At 42.0% G+C, this 15296-nt stretch overlaps 1 protein-coding gene across 3 annotated transcripts in view; it reads left to right on the top strand.

Moving 5' to 3' along the window:
* LOC128744624 (protein quick-to-court) overlaps nt 1–11198 on the top strand; it is a 64752-nt gene extending 53554 nt beyond the window's left edge. For 2 of the 3 annotated variants that reach the window (XM_053841771.1, XM_053841772.1), the window contains exons 3-6: nt 1184–2182; nt 2245–2484; nt 9219–9308; nt 9746–11198. In XM_053841771.1, the coding sequence (XP_053697746.1) occupies nt 1184–2182; nt 2245–2484; nt 9219–9308; nt 9746–9949 (1533 nt within the window). In that variant the 3' untranslated portion in view covers nt 9950–11198. The remainder of the gene's footprint in view (nt 1–1183; nt 2183–2244; nt 2485–9218; nt 9309–9745) is intronic. The other variant, XM_053841773.1, reaches the window with a different exon arrangement.
* The last annotated feature ends 4098 nt before the right edge of the window (nt 11199–15296 follow it).

Genomic DNA, 15296 nt, shown 5'->3' with positions numbered 1-15296 from the left:
AAAGTATTATACTGCATAGCAAAACAGAACAAAAATTCTAGCCTAGCACTGATTGTTGAATTCAGTAAAATAATTAACCCGCAATAGACTACACAATTGAATATGGGCACACCATTAAGTGTCGATAGCAGTTAACAGAGTTAGTTAGCATTAGCAATAATAAACTTGTGCATTGTTTGTATTATTTAATTACGCAATATGATGTTTATTTATGCTACTTTGGACTATAGCTTTATCTTCATTATACTCAAATAGTAATTCAACAAATAACATCATTCCTTCTATTTGCCTCCGAGCACAATTGATTGACCATCTTAGGTGATTCATGCTTCCTTATTGTTTACGGTTTTGTTATGTATACTTTTTATGCAAGTCGTTCTTTTGTGTTTTCGAATGAGTTTCAGTTTAGCAAGCCCGCGCCCTCCAGTTTATTGTCTGATCGTTTTGTCCTTTCACACAACCGAGCTGTGGTTGCTCGACTTTTATGCAGAAAATCATCGTCATCGAAATGAATGGCAAATTAAGTTCAAATCATTCACCGTTTCCATCTGCATATCTGCTTTCCGCAAATGCTTTTCAAAACCAACATACATAACCGATACGCACCACTGAGTAATTTCGTCCCAAATTTGAATTTAGTTTTTTATGGCCCATAAAAAATGATTTGGCGTCATTGCTCAAGTGGTATGAAGGTGACCAGTCTACATCTGACCCCTGCTTTAAAAATGACAGTCTCCAAGGTCTCGTCATTCGGTTCGAGGGTTACCTCCAGAACTACTTCAGTCGCCACCTTGACCGACCAAACGAGTCGCTTCCATACGCCACCCATGTGGGACGCAGCAGCGCTAAAGAATTTCCAAAGTGGTCTCCACGTTAGTGAAGATTCATGCGAGAGTTTGATTTCTTTGATCGAGGTTTCTCTAAGTTTTCGGTTTGCAGATTCTAGCACAGATCAGTCCAAAATAGTCGATTTCAACATAAGTGAATGCTCGAGCGATGTCTGGGGATCTTGATAATAATGGATCTTGATAATTCTGAGCCTCTACATAAATCTTCTATCGCCATTCTGTAATAAACTGGTTATCTACAAAATATACATAGTGAATAAAATAGTTCGACAAAATATTACACATGTTTATTATTATCATCGAACTCATTCTCTTCTTTCTTTGTCTTCTTCCAGTCTCTGAATCTGATCAACTCCGGTCACAGTGTCAGTTGTACTAACAGCGCCCAGAGATCGCCTCGCCGGCCGCACACGCCCAGCGAATCGGCCCCCGGGATAGTGGGACACAACCCGGGTCTACGCAAGAGCAGCCTAAGCCCGAAGACGCCACCGGTGTCGCCGGAATCACCCGGCACCAGCTATCTGGACGACGATTTGGACTCACTGCACAGCTACAGCAGCTCGATCGCGAGCGGAATGTCGTGCGATCATCCGTATGTCGCACGCAATGGAACCACGTTCAGTGGACGTAAGATGAAATACGTAGTGCACTGCTCGAGCCATGCTGGCCAAACGGGGGAGGACTATCTTACCCCGACCCAGCGGGCTCAGCGTCAGATTAGGCGACTAAAGGAACTGCTCACCCATGCCCGCATGGACTTGGAACAGCGGGATAGTGAAATATTAAGACTTACCAAAGAGGTTGTTGAATTGAGACTATTCAAGGCATCCCTGAGCTCCCCGGAGGAACGGTCGAACTCTAGCGATGCCGTGACTGTGCGAGAAAATACTACGAACGATGCGAATACACCTAGCTCACAAGGTATTTCGCCGATTGTAGATCAACCCGACGATGGGGTCAAGGCCAGTCCTCGACATCAGCTCCACAATCATGGCATTCACCAGGTTCAGTTCATCGATAAATTGTCTACGTCTGAAATGCAAAGCTCGTTTGCCGATTCCGGCCATTTCGAGGATATTACAACTTCGTCAATTCATTCGAAAGATTCATATGTGCACACGCAGGATCGTGCTTGCGGAAGCGACGAGGACATGAATGCCGAGAAACAACGGCTAATCGAAATGTACGAGACGCGCATCGAAGAACTGGTCAAAGAGCATCAGGCAGAGGAACAGGATATTCGGATGTCCAACAATGACCGCATCGAAGCACTGTTGCAAAAGTTAGCCGAATCCAATAGCAGATACTGTGATCTGGTTCCTGACTATGAGCAGGTGAGTACCATTCCAACGGAGAGAGGTTCGTAATTAAATTCTCACTGCATGCACCATTTCAGGCTAAGGAGCGCATTCGTGAGTTGGAAAAACAGCTTGAGGAGCTCCATGCACAGCTTCAGGCCCATGAGGACAAAGCAAACAAGATTTATCTCCACATGTACACCAAAGGGCAGGGTGGTGAGAAAGCCCAGCCGGCTGATCGTGCCGTCGAAATGGCACGTCAGTCCCCTAGCCGGGTGTCGGTACCAGAACTAATGCAACAGCTCCAGGTGACCCAGGAAGAATTGGAGAACATACGGGTAAGTCGATACTGTGATACTGTGATCGTTGTCAAAGTTTTCAGCATTCGGCCTGCAAGATGAGATTCCAGAACAACATACTGGCTGTCTATGAAATTAATGTATAAAAATAAGGCAATCACCATTAAGTTATAGCAAAATATTTAATTTTTCCAACTCTTCTTGCCAAACCGACTGCTTCTGTCTTGGTTTTTTTCCGACTCACTGCTCTTGACACGTTCAATCTAAACGTCTCGCCAGTTTTGCTTGTGTACGTGTACTAATGAACTAGCACCAAGTAACGATAACACATTTTGTTTGCTCCACATAAGGTAAACGATGCATTTCGTACAATTCGATATAGTTCAGCTTTGAAAATGAGTGCACTAGGAAAAAATCACCAACTAGATACGTCTCGATGGATTAGAGATAGTTCACTTCACCCTAGCGTTGCAGCCTTAAACCTGCTTTATGTGAAACGGTTCATTTCACATCGGGTACGATGTGGGCTCTCATCTTTCTTTCATGACCATTGTGCAATATATAACGAAAACATTTTGCAGGCGAACGCAGGTGATTACACATCATTTAAGAGTTTTAGTTTGCCAGTTTTTGACCCAAAGTTTGTGTTACTCTTTCAAATGCACTCAAGCGAGTGTAAACAATCATGGTTGATGCTCTAACACTTTCAAAGTTGTTTAAACGGATAAATAAGAAATAATATTAGGCGTATGTTTTAAAGGTAAACAGTTTTTGAAACGATAGACAGATATTTTCGAAAAACATCTCACCAATGAGAAGGACAATCTGGCATTTTGGCAAATATCTGCACCTGCAAAATGTAAGCCTTTGCAAGAGTATCTCCTACGCCCGTTGGTAACTTTTTTCTACTGTTTCCTGCGTTGATGAAATAACGTATCTTTGCCGAAACTAAACTATGATTATTCACATTCAGTAGTATTTATTTATGCATATAGTGTTTTAGTCTATTATTTTTGGTAAAATACCTACCAAATGCGAAGCGAACACCATTTTAGCTAGGTCGTTGTCCGACATTCTCACAAAATGTCCCGCCCATTGTACCCTTTGAGTTTAGCAACTTTCTGGATACTGCGTTCGCCGAAAAGCTGCGTCAACTCGTGGTTCATCCTTCTCCTCCATAGAGCATTCTCACATATACCGCCAAAGATGGTCCTAAGTACACGACATTCAAACGACATTCGGCTTTCAAGTCCCCATCCAGCATTGTCCACGTTTCATGCCCGTAGAGGACTACCGGTCTTAATAGCGTTTTATACATGATACTTTTGATACGGGGGTGAATAGGGTCTTATAGTGTCCGTAGTAAGCACGACTTCTAGCTAGAATATATCTGCTGCAATTGTTACTCGACGTCATTGTCATTGCTATTGCCGATAGGCGATAGACTGCCAAGGATTATCTGAGAACGATACAGCTGTTCCACTTTCAGACACTTCATTTCTTCCAGGTGGCGCTTCTTATCCAGAAAAAAACTGAATTTGCTGTTTTCGTTTCTGTCTATATCGTTCCAAGTTTTGACGCGTCTTCTGCTGCAGCATCGACGCCCCCACAGCATTCTTCACGTCCAACATCCTCTGGTATTCCTGGTCAAACCAGTGATTACGTCGACTCCTTTCAACGAACCCAAACACATCTTCCACTGCGCTGTTGATGGTTGCTTTAACACAATACCAGCATACCTCGAGTGGGGCTTCGTTCAGCTGTCCCTCACCCGGTAGCGCTGCCTCAAGGCATTGCACATACTCAGTAGCGACTGCAGCTAACTTGAATCGTTCCAGATTCTTCCGTGGCGGGCGATCTTTTACAGATGGCTTTGTAAGGCCTGCACCAACCCTTATATCGCCAAATGATCTTCGTGACAGTACTGTTTAGCGTCCCACACTGACACGAGGACGATGATTCCCACTTCCCTATCAGCATACGACGTTAGTTTCCACCGAGGCTGTTTACCCGATCTCCGCTAAGGATGCTCATATCCCGGTTGGTACCACGAGGAGGTAGAGATAGGAGTTGCTGGATAAGATGCTAAAAGAACCACTATGGGCTTTATTTAATGCATTATCCAGCCGTTTACCAACCATCACTCCAGCTTGTACATTTGGAAATCCATAGAATTATTTGTCCCAAAAACATGATTTTTTTATCTGCAGTTACAAATACCTTGTCTGATCATAAGCTTTTTGACGAATTTGACGGCAAAACTTTGAACTTGCTATGGGCATCATCTCGACCAGTGCTTTTATAGAGCTTTTGTCCGGGAAGCTACCCATACTATTTAGGACCCAAATCGTCATGACGTTTCTGGCCACCGATTGTAAGGGCTTCTACGTTGACATAGGCTCGTGTGCCTTGACCAATGATTATGGCTTGTTGATCGTAGTTTTATTCACTTCTGGTGACTGTCGAAGAAACGGTCCAAAAACTGGAACTAAAACACAAAAGGCCTCAAGGACCTACGAGAGCATTAGATACATCACCATACTAGCCCCGCAGCTATTTACGCCTACACCAGCATTACTACAAATCTTTACCTTTTGTTTTGAAGTAGGACTACGTCTTTCAGGCGTCTTTCTAAACCTATACCAAATTGATATCTGTGCTTGGGAAGTAAACCACAACTAACGTCAAAGTCTCCTCATCTCAACAAGATTTCTTAACACCGCGATTAAATCTAGACCATTTTAGTGTCCTTATTTGGGAAGTAACAAAGCCCCCTCGTGCCAACAAATTTCTTACGAACGCGATCAAACCTAGTCCAATGTGATGTCTGTTTTAGGGAAGTGTGCCAGAAAAAATGACTAAAGTTTCTTGTCCCAACAAGCAGCGAATTCTTTACGGCGAGACGTTTAAATCTAAGTGAAATTGATATCTGGCATTGGCAATAATCCTCTTAGTTTTCACCCTGTGATATTGAAAACCTTGGCCATGTTTTTCGTCGTATGAGCATATTGGTGCAGGAGTGACCCCTCCGTCCGTGGACTTGGAGTATTATCAGCCATACAACTGCGAGTCATGGTGGCGGTAGTAGGCAAAACTTTCCTGTCTGAGTGATCTCTCCGTCCGAAGACTTGGAGTGCCATCACCCGTACAATCGACTACGTGCCGTCTCGGTGAAGCCATCCCGCATGACTGACCCTTCTGTCCGAACACTTGAAGTGTTATCAGTCACACAATTGATAGCTTATCCGAAACTGGTTGTTAGCAATCGTCGATGAGAATCAGAGAAAACTTTCCCATTCTTGCGAGTGATCCCTCCGTCCGGGGGGCCCGTAGCCGCAAGGTTACCGAGTCTGCTTTGACAAGCGAGTGGTCGTGGGTTCGAATCTTAGTAGAATCATGCCATTCGATGCCAAGTGACTTTAGTATGGGTTTATTCTCAGGCCCCTTATTTACCCTTCCTTCATGCTGAATTCTATATTTACCCACTGAAGCCTCTTGACCAGTGCAAAAGTCCCTCCTATAGTTAAGTGTACTGGTCAGAGGAACGAATGAGTGCTCGCCAGGGACGGTTATAATATGGGATAGTACTGGCAGCGAGGGATAAGTGGGTAAAGTAGATCAATCGTTGAAGGAAGGGTAAACCCCAATACATACAAGCACGCATAAAATTTAATAAGCATATCGCTCACTCAATAGCGATTATAGCAAAAAGGAATTTTATTTATAAACTTTTTTATTGGGGCTTTCAACCAGTGGTTGGTTCGCCCCAAAGCAAAAAGAAATGCAGTGCAGGTCATACAGGGATACAGGAAACACCCGGGCGATATCACAGTAGATCAACTATACTGGACGCAGTGATGACTCTACACATGGAAAAAAGATCCCTCCGTCTGTGTACTTGGAGTGCTTAGTGGTGGACTTATAATTTTAGGATTAAGGAAATTCGAGTAGATTAAAATAACCATACTAAATTGGCATAGCAAATATCATATAAGATTTGTAACCGATTTTTAACCAAGGATTACAATATCAAGTTACATTGCATCGAAGTTAGAGATTGCCTTTTATCGAGGTATTACTGTAGAATGCTTGCAATGATTCTGTCGATCGATAGTATGCGATACGTCGGATTTTCGAAGTGGGTGTGCAAAATTAACTTTCGGTTCGCATCTTCCATCAAGTATAAAACCTTTGAAACAAAATGAATCGTGACAAGCTTTTCATCACTGAAAGAGGAAACATTTCAAAACAAACTGCTGCCAAAACATGCCGGATCCGACGGCTACACACTTAAATAAAAGCACCGAGCTCGGCAAAATTTTGCCGAAATCTCAACAGCCGACCGTTCGGTAAAATTTTTTATGTTGCCAAGATCCGTAAACGTCAATATACACCATCGACATTTTAAACGAACGTTCGGCTGTTGAGATTTCGGCAAAATGTTGCTGGTAGTGGCTTGATTCAAATTTTTGGATGGCGTTCCGCAAGGAAGTAATATAAGGCCTTTGCTCTTCAAGTTACTCTTCGGATGCATAGTTCTCCACTCTGACGATCTCAATATGTTTCTTAATGTGCGCACTGCCGTCGATTATCGCCGTAAAACTAAGAGACAAACAGATGCGACTCTTGTGTTTTATTCCATGGGCCACGCAAAAACCACTCATTTTAAAATAAATATTTCGCAATAGCCTCCCAGTTGGCCTCGAGGTATGATGCTGACCTAATAAGCCAGCCGTCGTATGTCCGAATCTCGGCTGGGAGAGGCTGTTAGAGTCAACAGGATCGTGGTAACTGACCCTGCAATTGTCCTGTACTCCAACAGCTGGCTGCGAAGTCTGTCGTATAAAAACAGAAGGTGAAGTTTCGAAAACGGAATGTAGCACCTAGGCTTTGCTTTGCTTTTTATGTTTCGCAATATGGCCGAATGTTGGTGCCCGAGTGTTATAACTTTAAGCTCCTGGCGCAAAATATTCCTTCGAATCGAATCAGCTTACCTGAGTTAAATTGAACGCATCTAAAAAGATTCATCCATACGGTCCTTAGTGATTAATTTCGGTCAAATACTGAAAATATCGTCACAGAACAGAAGTGGACGATCAAAACTGGTTACAGAGCCTTTTTTATTTTTATTTTTCTTTGGGAAGGTTTTCGAATAGAAGTGAATAACAGCAATATAAGCAGAACGCTCGCTGCCAATCACATAGCAACTTTCACATGCTTTCGTGTGCATTCGTATGTGTTCGTGTGTTTTCGTGGAAAAAAGTGACTCGCTACCGCCAGGTACCGCTAGTATCTGTAGAAAGTAGCAAATACGTGTTTGGATTTCTACTTCCACTTCTGTTCTGTGATATCGTTGTCTATCCATTTGATTGCTAAGACACTCAGGAATGACGCCGCAAAATCCAGCGGACAACACTAGTGACAACAATTTTAAACAACGACAACATTGACTCCCTGACGTTACTAGCTGCATCTAGTAGCCTCGTCGATAGCGCACTCAAACGGAGTTCGCCTTGAGGTCGTCGGTCTCCTTCGTATTTCCTGTTGACTATTGTTGTCGCTGATCATTCATCCGGCCTCTCTCACTACATGGTCAGTCCACTGGAATGGTAGACTTTATAGTTACACCTAGTGCAATGCATGGTTGCTGCTTCTATGCCTCTAGTTTACGCGCTAAGACTTGATCGCAGGATCTTACATGAAACGACGTCAAGAGCTCGTCGGTCCTTTAGCATTCAAGCTTCGTGATCGAACAGAACCGTAGGGAAAAACAGCGTCTTAAAGCGTCTCCCTGTCAGCCATTATATTCTTCGTTTTAGTAGAATCAATGCCGAGCCCATATTTCGCAGCTTCATTCTTCGTTTCCACTGATTTGCAGGCCCTTAAATTATCGTTCCTTCATGTTATATTTTATCTTTTCCCATGACAGCACAGAAAAGATCACTTTTATAGTTATACTTATACTGGCCAAAGAAGGAATCCACCTCTCGTTAACAACAGCTATAGCGGCAGCGCATATTGCAAAAAGAAATACCTACAGTTCAGAATGCAGTAAACACCTGGACGATATCATAATAGATCAAATAAATAGTTCATGGTAATAAGTCCACACACAGAAAAAGTCGATGAGGCTTTCCCTCTCAGTAACAAATTAATTTTGCAAGATAACTTAACATGGTGAATTTCTTCTAATTATTATTTTTAACTCAGTAGACAAAAATTTATAAGAATTATTCAAAAATCCTTTGCAGTTTTTGTGCTGCAGACCTCTGTGTTTTTACAATTGAACACGTAGAATCTATATAGAATATAGCTTTGCTAATAACCTTATGCTTACTTATGTGGGGGACAGTTTTAGTTTTGGCATTGAAGTACTAACATATTGGTTAAAGAATTTTTAAACTTCGAATTAAGTTGCAAAGTTTGATTATTGGAAAAGGGCAGATTAAAAAATAGAAAAACGGTCAATCAATTTCAACTTTTATATACATTAAATATTTTTGGAGTAAAGTAAATAAAATAAGGTTACACATATCTAACATTGATTTGTTGACAACACTTTCACAAACCTTACTTCAAGCACAGCCTTCCTCTGCTGCATTTCCAATTTCCTCTCAGTCTTGTAATCGGCCGACCGCGGTATCTACCGTAAGGAATCAGCTTCGGCATTAGCTTCACACAATCAGACACACACACGTACACTCTAACTCCACCGATGATTTTATTCTAACTTTTGCATCCTTTTCCTCGATTCCCATTAATTCTCCCTACAGGATACAAGCTATCAGCCAGAAAGCGGAACTTCACAGGTTTTACTGAGCGCGAAAGAAGCCATCTCGCTCTGGCTTTTGGGTGCCCGGAAGGTTTGTAGCCGAATTGAAACAGCGGTCTCGTTAGACTTTCTTGTTTTTTGTTTATTTGATTACCATTACTTATAGATTTCATTTTAATTACTCAGCATTGGTTTTTACCGCGAGTTTAGCATGATTCATCTAATGTCTACTTTTATTCTGTATAAATAGATGCATGTGATTAATTTATCAAATCAAACTTTATCGTCCGCTTCGAACAAACGCAACGTGTTTGTTTCGTTCTAGTAATATGCAGTGTTCTGGCATGGCAAATATTCTTTTATTTAACCTTCTTTTCCCCTTTTTTTTAACTTTTCACCCTTGTTTTCTCTACCCTTTTCTTGCACCGTTAAACCAATTTACTTTCCGCACTGCTATCGCTTCGCAACCTTAAGCAACTTTCTTCATTTTTAATAACCTTATAACTACTGTGTTCACATCCTTTTCAGACCATGTACAAGCGATTGGTTGATGCACAACAAACAAAGAATAAGGTCGATCCGGAAGTTACACTGCAGTTCCTTAAGAGTGCAATCTACTACTTCCTAACGGATAAGGAGAACTCGCAGGGACACCTCAACGCAATCGAGAGCATCCTCGGGTTTTCCGACACGGAGAAGTCCAACATTGACAAGGCACGAGCGTACAAGTGAAGAAAAATGGTGAACATGAAAAAACAAATGTTGTTATATTAGCTAAGATTTTAATGTTATTAACTATTATATCAAATGCAATTAAACAACGGGAAAAATCACTACGTGGCTAAATCACTTGCAATCATATTGTACGAGGCGCATTTTCAGTTGAAAATGCGGTTATTATTCATAGATTTTTGCTACCATTTCTGCGATGCGCTATTTTATCAAGTTCCTTTTAATATTTATTTACCTTAAAAACACTAGAATCATCAACTTATTTAGAAAACTATTATAATTACAATGGCTTACAGTATTTTAACTTGAATAGAGCTTATTCAGATTACTTCAAACATCTTGATGGAAGTATTATTTCTCGATGATTTACTATTTTCATTATAATCGGATATGCTTTCGTTATTATTTATAGAACACATGAGGATGAGGAAATAATTGAAAAAAATACTTTTACATCAGTAGAATCAATAAACCGGATGGTGTAATTACCGCTACACGTTCAAGCATATATTTAAGTATACCATTTACTCGTCACAGTTCGATAGAAACCAAAACAGATACGTCCACAAAACAAACAAAAAAAACTATGGCTTTCGATACATTAGACCTCAAAGCAAACAGTAGCTCTGCAACATGCGGTATTTTGTCTAGAGCATACAACATTCATTAGTTAGACGCGCTGCTTTTTATTCTGAACAAATAAATCTGCGATTGCGAATTATTGTTAGGAAAACTTCACGTCCTGTCGTCACGCGTAAGAAGAAAAACTTTCCCAAACTCACAACCGCAGATTGTGCACATAATATCACATAATTCACATTATACTTTCAAAAGCTTGAAATAAGGGTACGTGATATTTTATAAAAGAATAGCAATTTAGTTGTTATTCCCATCAGTTCGGATAGTGCCTAATTTAAGCAGAGAAAGCAGTTACGAGAGTTCAGAAATCTAGATATATCGATATTTTTGATGTTCACTTCAACGTTTCTCGGCAGTTTAAACTAGACAGCTTAAATTAGTCCTATTTGAATAATGCCTAAGAATATAGACTATCCCAGACAAAAAGAAAAGAAAACAAACAACGTAAGATTTGAAACGGAAAGAATGGAAATATTGAACACCAAGTGAGAGACATCCGTAACGCTAGGTAAGGTATGTACACGCTCTATTCAGAAGAAGTTGGTTTATAGCAATGGAATTTATTCAATTGTTGCATACAAAGCACACACCAAAATAGAACAATGAAAGATGAGAAATGTCAAGAAGTGTGTTTTTGTTTTCCCAGTGAACAATCTTGTCCTTAGATATGAGTCGTACGTTCATATTTTCAAAATGATCAGTGGTTATTCTGCTTTTTATGAATAATTGACTTTTTCTTACTTTTCACCTGGGTTTCTAGATGTCTACAAGTGCTATTCCCACCGTAGAAAACTAACTGTGATGCAAAGAACACTGTAACTATTACTTTTAGCATCAATGTACAATGTACAATGCATCAACTTGTTCGGATAGATCGCAGCTAGAGAACGTTGGGAGGGCTATGGTCCAACGGTAAAACTTTTATTTTCAGTCGGTCCATCTCCGCCAGTGACCTCTTAGCATAATAGGCTGAGGCTAGGTCCAGCCAAAAGAATACATCTTTCTTCGCGTGATACGTCTTGTTATAGACGGTAACTTCCAACACGCACTCCGTACTTTATATCTTCCCGTTCACTGCAAGCTACGAAGTAATGCACAACGGCTTGGACATTCCCTTCTCGCTCAAACATAGAATGACTTCTTCGGGATTCTGGGAAGCTAAATTTAACGTTATCGCGTACCTCGTTGGTGGGGGACGTAAAGTACCCGGTCCCCTACCAGTTGTTCCCATCCAGCGTCGAGTAAGTCTTGTCATCCATTATGATCGCGACGTCGCGCTTCGCCGGACAAGTCATGTGGGATTCCGTTCGACAAGTGGGATTCCGTTCGACGCAGTCGCCTTTCTCCAGGAACGAGAGGAAGCTGTAAATGCAGAATCGGCTATATCTGGCGAACACGAAGGTGCCTCACGATGCGTAACTTCTTGGCGCCAGGGTGGAGCTAGCAGTACGAACAAATCGAGCGTAGTTACTTGACTGTTTTGCCATAGCTGCTACAATTTTTTTAAAGCAATACGCTTCCATGTACCTCGCGAGCTTATTCAGAAAGATTCCCTCAATGATTTATCGGCCTATACGATACCTTCCGAATATCCAGCCGGTTTTCTTACTTTCGACAACAGTACTAGCACCTGGATGACTGGTAAACGACTGGGTAATGCGTACCATCGGTACCTTGCACTTTGGACAAAATATAGACCCTACAGTGGTCCACAGCCGCTCACCCAACAACTCGTATCCCTACCTCCTCGAACTACCAGCCGGGATACGAGCAACCTCGGTGAAGATCGGGTGACCAACCCCGGTGGAATCCAAGGTCGTATGCTGACAGGGAAGAAGGGCTCTTTCGAGCTACGTTGATCCTCCGGCAATACTGTGGTGTTGGTTGTGGGCCTTGCAAGCCTGACTCACTAAAAAACCAAAACAACGGACGGCTTAAGTAATAATAAATCTAGTCGGAACAATTGGCAAACGACCCGACGACGAAAAAGAACTAACGATTGGAAATTAAGAATATAGAACTATTGGTCTCTAAATTTCCTCGAAAGTACCCACGGGCTTTCTGAAGCAGTGAAGAGCCGCAAGTTCGACATCGTAGCGCTGCAGAAGATATACGGGAAAGGAACAATAGTACGTTATCTTTTGAAACTGTGCTGCCGGAAGAGGGTGAGCTGGATGAAGCCCCTCTTGAGGCGTGATGGAATGTCGTGAAAACAACTATTAACAGTGTAGCGGAGAACGTTCTAGATCTTGTGGCACCGACCGAGTCGACATAACGAATAGTTTGATGAGGAGTAAAGCAAAGCAAAGCCCAGGTGCTACATTCTATTATCGAAACTTGACTTTCTGTTTTTTTATGCGACAGACTTCGCAGCCAGCTGTACAGGACAATTGCAGGCCCAGTCAGCATTTTCGTATGTATAATTAGATTTCAAATAAGAGTTACGTACTGATATGTATCCAACAAAATCGTATTCGCCGCGCAAAAGCCGCTTATCCGTACCATTTTGGAGGCGATATACGCACTGAGGAATAATCTTGAGCGATACACTTATATAGGTATTTCAATACGATAAGATCCGATTAAGCGCAACAAGCTTCATACAGCTATACGACTTTGTGCTGAAAATCGTATGTTTGTCAGCTACTAGCATTCTAAACGATAGAATATCAACTTGTGCGCACTTTATAAGGCTTTATTTACGAATACGAGTTTGTGAAGAGATATTTACGATAATTTTCGTACATTGATATACGAGTTGGTGTTGGCTGGGGGGCCAGTTGCTACGATTCTATTGTCTCTAGCAGCATCTCCCAGCCGAGATTCGAACTTACGATGACTGGCTTATTAAGCCAGCGTCATGCCTCGAAGCCAGCAAGCAGCAGATATTGGATGAGAAGAACGCAGCGCGGGTACAAATGCTGCGTAGAACCACCCGTCAGAATGTGGAGCGATACAAACAGAAACGGAGACAGCAAATCGGAGAAGAAGCGCCATCAGGAGGAAAAGGAATGCGAAGAACTCGAGCAGCCCGTACCGTTTTCACGACACACGGAAGTTCTATCAAAGAATCAATGAATTTTGCAAAGATTTTGTGCGGCGGGCCGAATTGTGCAAAGATAAAGATGACGGTATCTTGACTAACGACCGTGCGGTGATCGAAAGGTGGAAGCAGCGCTACGATGGACACCCTGAATGGCGTGCAGGCGGAAGACCGTGATAGTGGAGGAAGTGACTTCATTGGTGCAGCAAGCAACGAAAATAATGGACATCACTCTCGTCGATAAAGGACGTCAAAGATGCCATCCAGCGGCTGAAGAACAACAAAGCATCGGGAAAGGATGGCATTGGAGCGAAACTTATTAAAATGGATCTGGACAAGTTGGTCAACTGTTTGCATCAATTGATTGTCAAGATTTGGGATACGGAACGACTACCGGAGCGGTGGAAAGAGAGGCCGTAAGCCCTATCTACAAGAAAGGCGATAAGCTGGTTGTGAGAACTGCTGAGCAATCACTATCCTGAATGCCGCCTACAAAGTGCTTTCCCGAGTCATCTTCCATCGATCGATGTTATGAGATGAGCGGCGATCGAATTGCGGGGTGTGATTTTGAATATATCCAGTCAATTTATCTACTTTGCTGACGACGTGGATGCTGTCGGCAGAAAATTTGTGGCGGTGGAAGATCAGAACGCCGGACTAAAATGCGAAGCAGAGAAGATTGGGCTGAAGATAAACAAGTCTAAAACGAAGTCTAACCCATCAGCATATGGGCAACAGCAACAGAGGATAACCATACCAGCCGTATTTTGACTCAATTCACATTCATTTGACAGTACCGTCTCAGTCATGTAGAATTTGAAAAAGTTATGGGACGATTGAAGAGCTAGTTATTATCTACAACTTTTCTGAATAATGTATTGCTGTATATTTTGTATTTACGATGCTACAATGCTAGTACTTCTTTAGTGACTAAGTGAACGTTTATTTAGTCACAAACGAGTTACTAGCATTGTAGCGCCGTAACTACAAAAGATACAGCAAAATCTTTTTCAGCAAAATTGTAGATAATAACTAATTCTGCAAATGTCCCATATAAAACTTTGTCAAATTTTAAACGAACCACAAGGTTGCGCGTCTCTGCGGTGCTAAGTTTTTCGTTCAATCAGTAAGCTGAGCACCAATTGTTTCTAGGATCCAGTTTGCTCGGCATGATTGCATCGCATGCCCTGATCAGCGCATCCGTCAGCCCATTTGCATTCAGGGTCATACCACTGTCAAAGGCTACCGTCTTCCACTTCCGCTCGTAGGTTCTAATTTTTCTTATTGTCACAGGCGTCTGCAGACCAGTGCCATGCCTGATCACCTAGAGATCAGTATATGTAAACCTAGTGATTACTATGCGTCCTTCCAATCGACTGGGACGTCTGTGATAATTCTGCGGAAAGTGTCGACGGTGCCTTCGTTTAACGGCACAACATCCAGCTTAACCAGGTCTTACAATAGTCTTTACTCTCTGACATTAGCATAGCTGCTCTCCCATTCCACAGTTCAAGCGTTGAAATCGTGTATGTCCGTTTTCAGTGCTTCTATCCAAGTTGGGCCGCCATCCCGGAGAATCGATAAAGATACGCTTGTTAACAATCCTCACTTCCCGCTGGTTAGGGCAGAATTGTTAGGCATGATCCTGGATAATGCAATGATCGA

Source organism: Sabethes cyaneus, chromosome 3 (genome assembly GCF_943734655.1).
Source record: "Sabethes cyaneus chromosome 3, idSabCyanKW18_F2, whole genome shotgun sequence".
NCBI lineage: Eukaryota > Metazoa > Arthropoda > Insecta > Diptera > Culicidae > Sabethes > Sabethes cyaneus.
The sequence above is the reverse complement of the archived record's forward strand: the minus strand, read 5'-3'. Positions and strand labels throughout refer to the sequence as shown.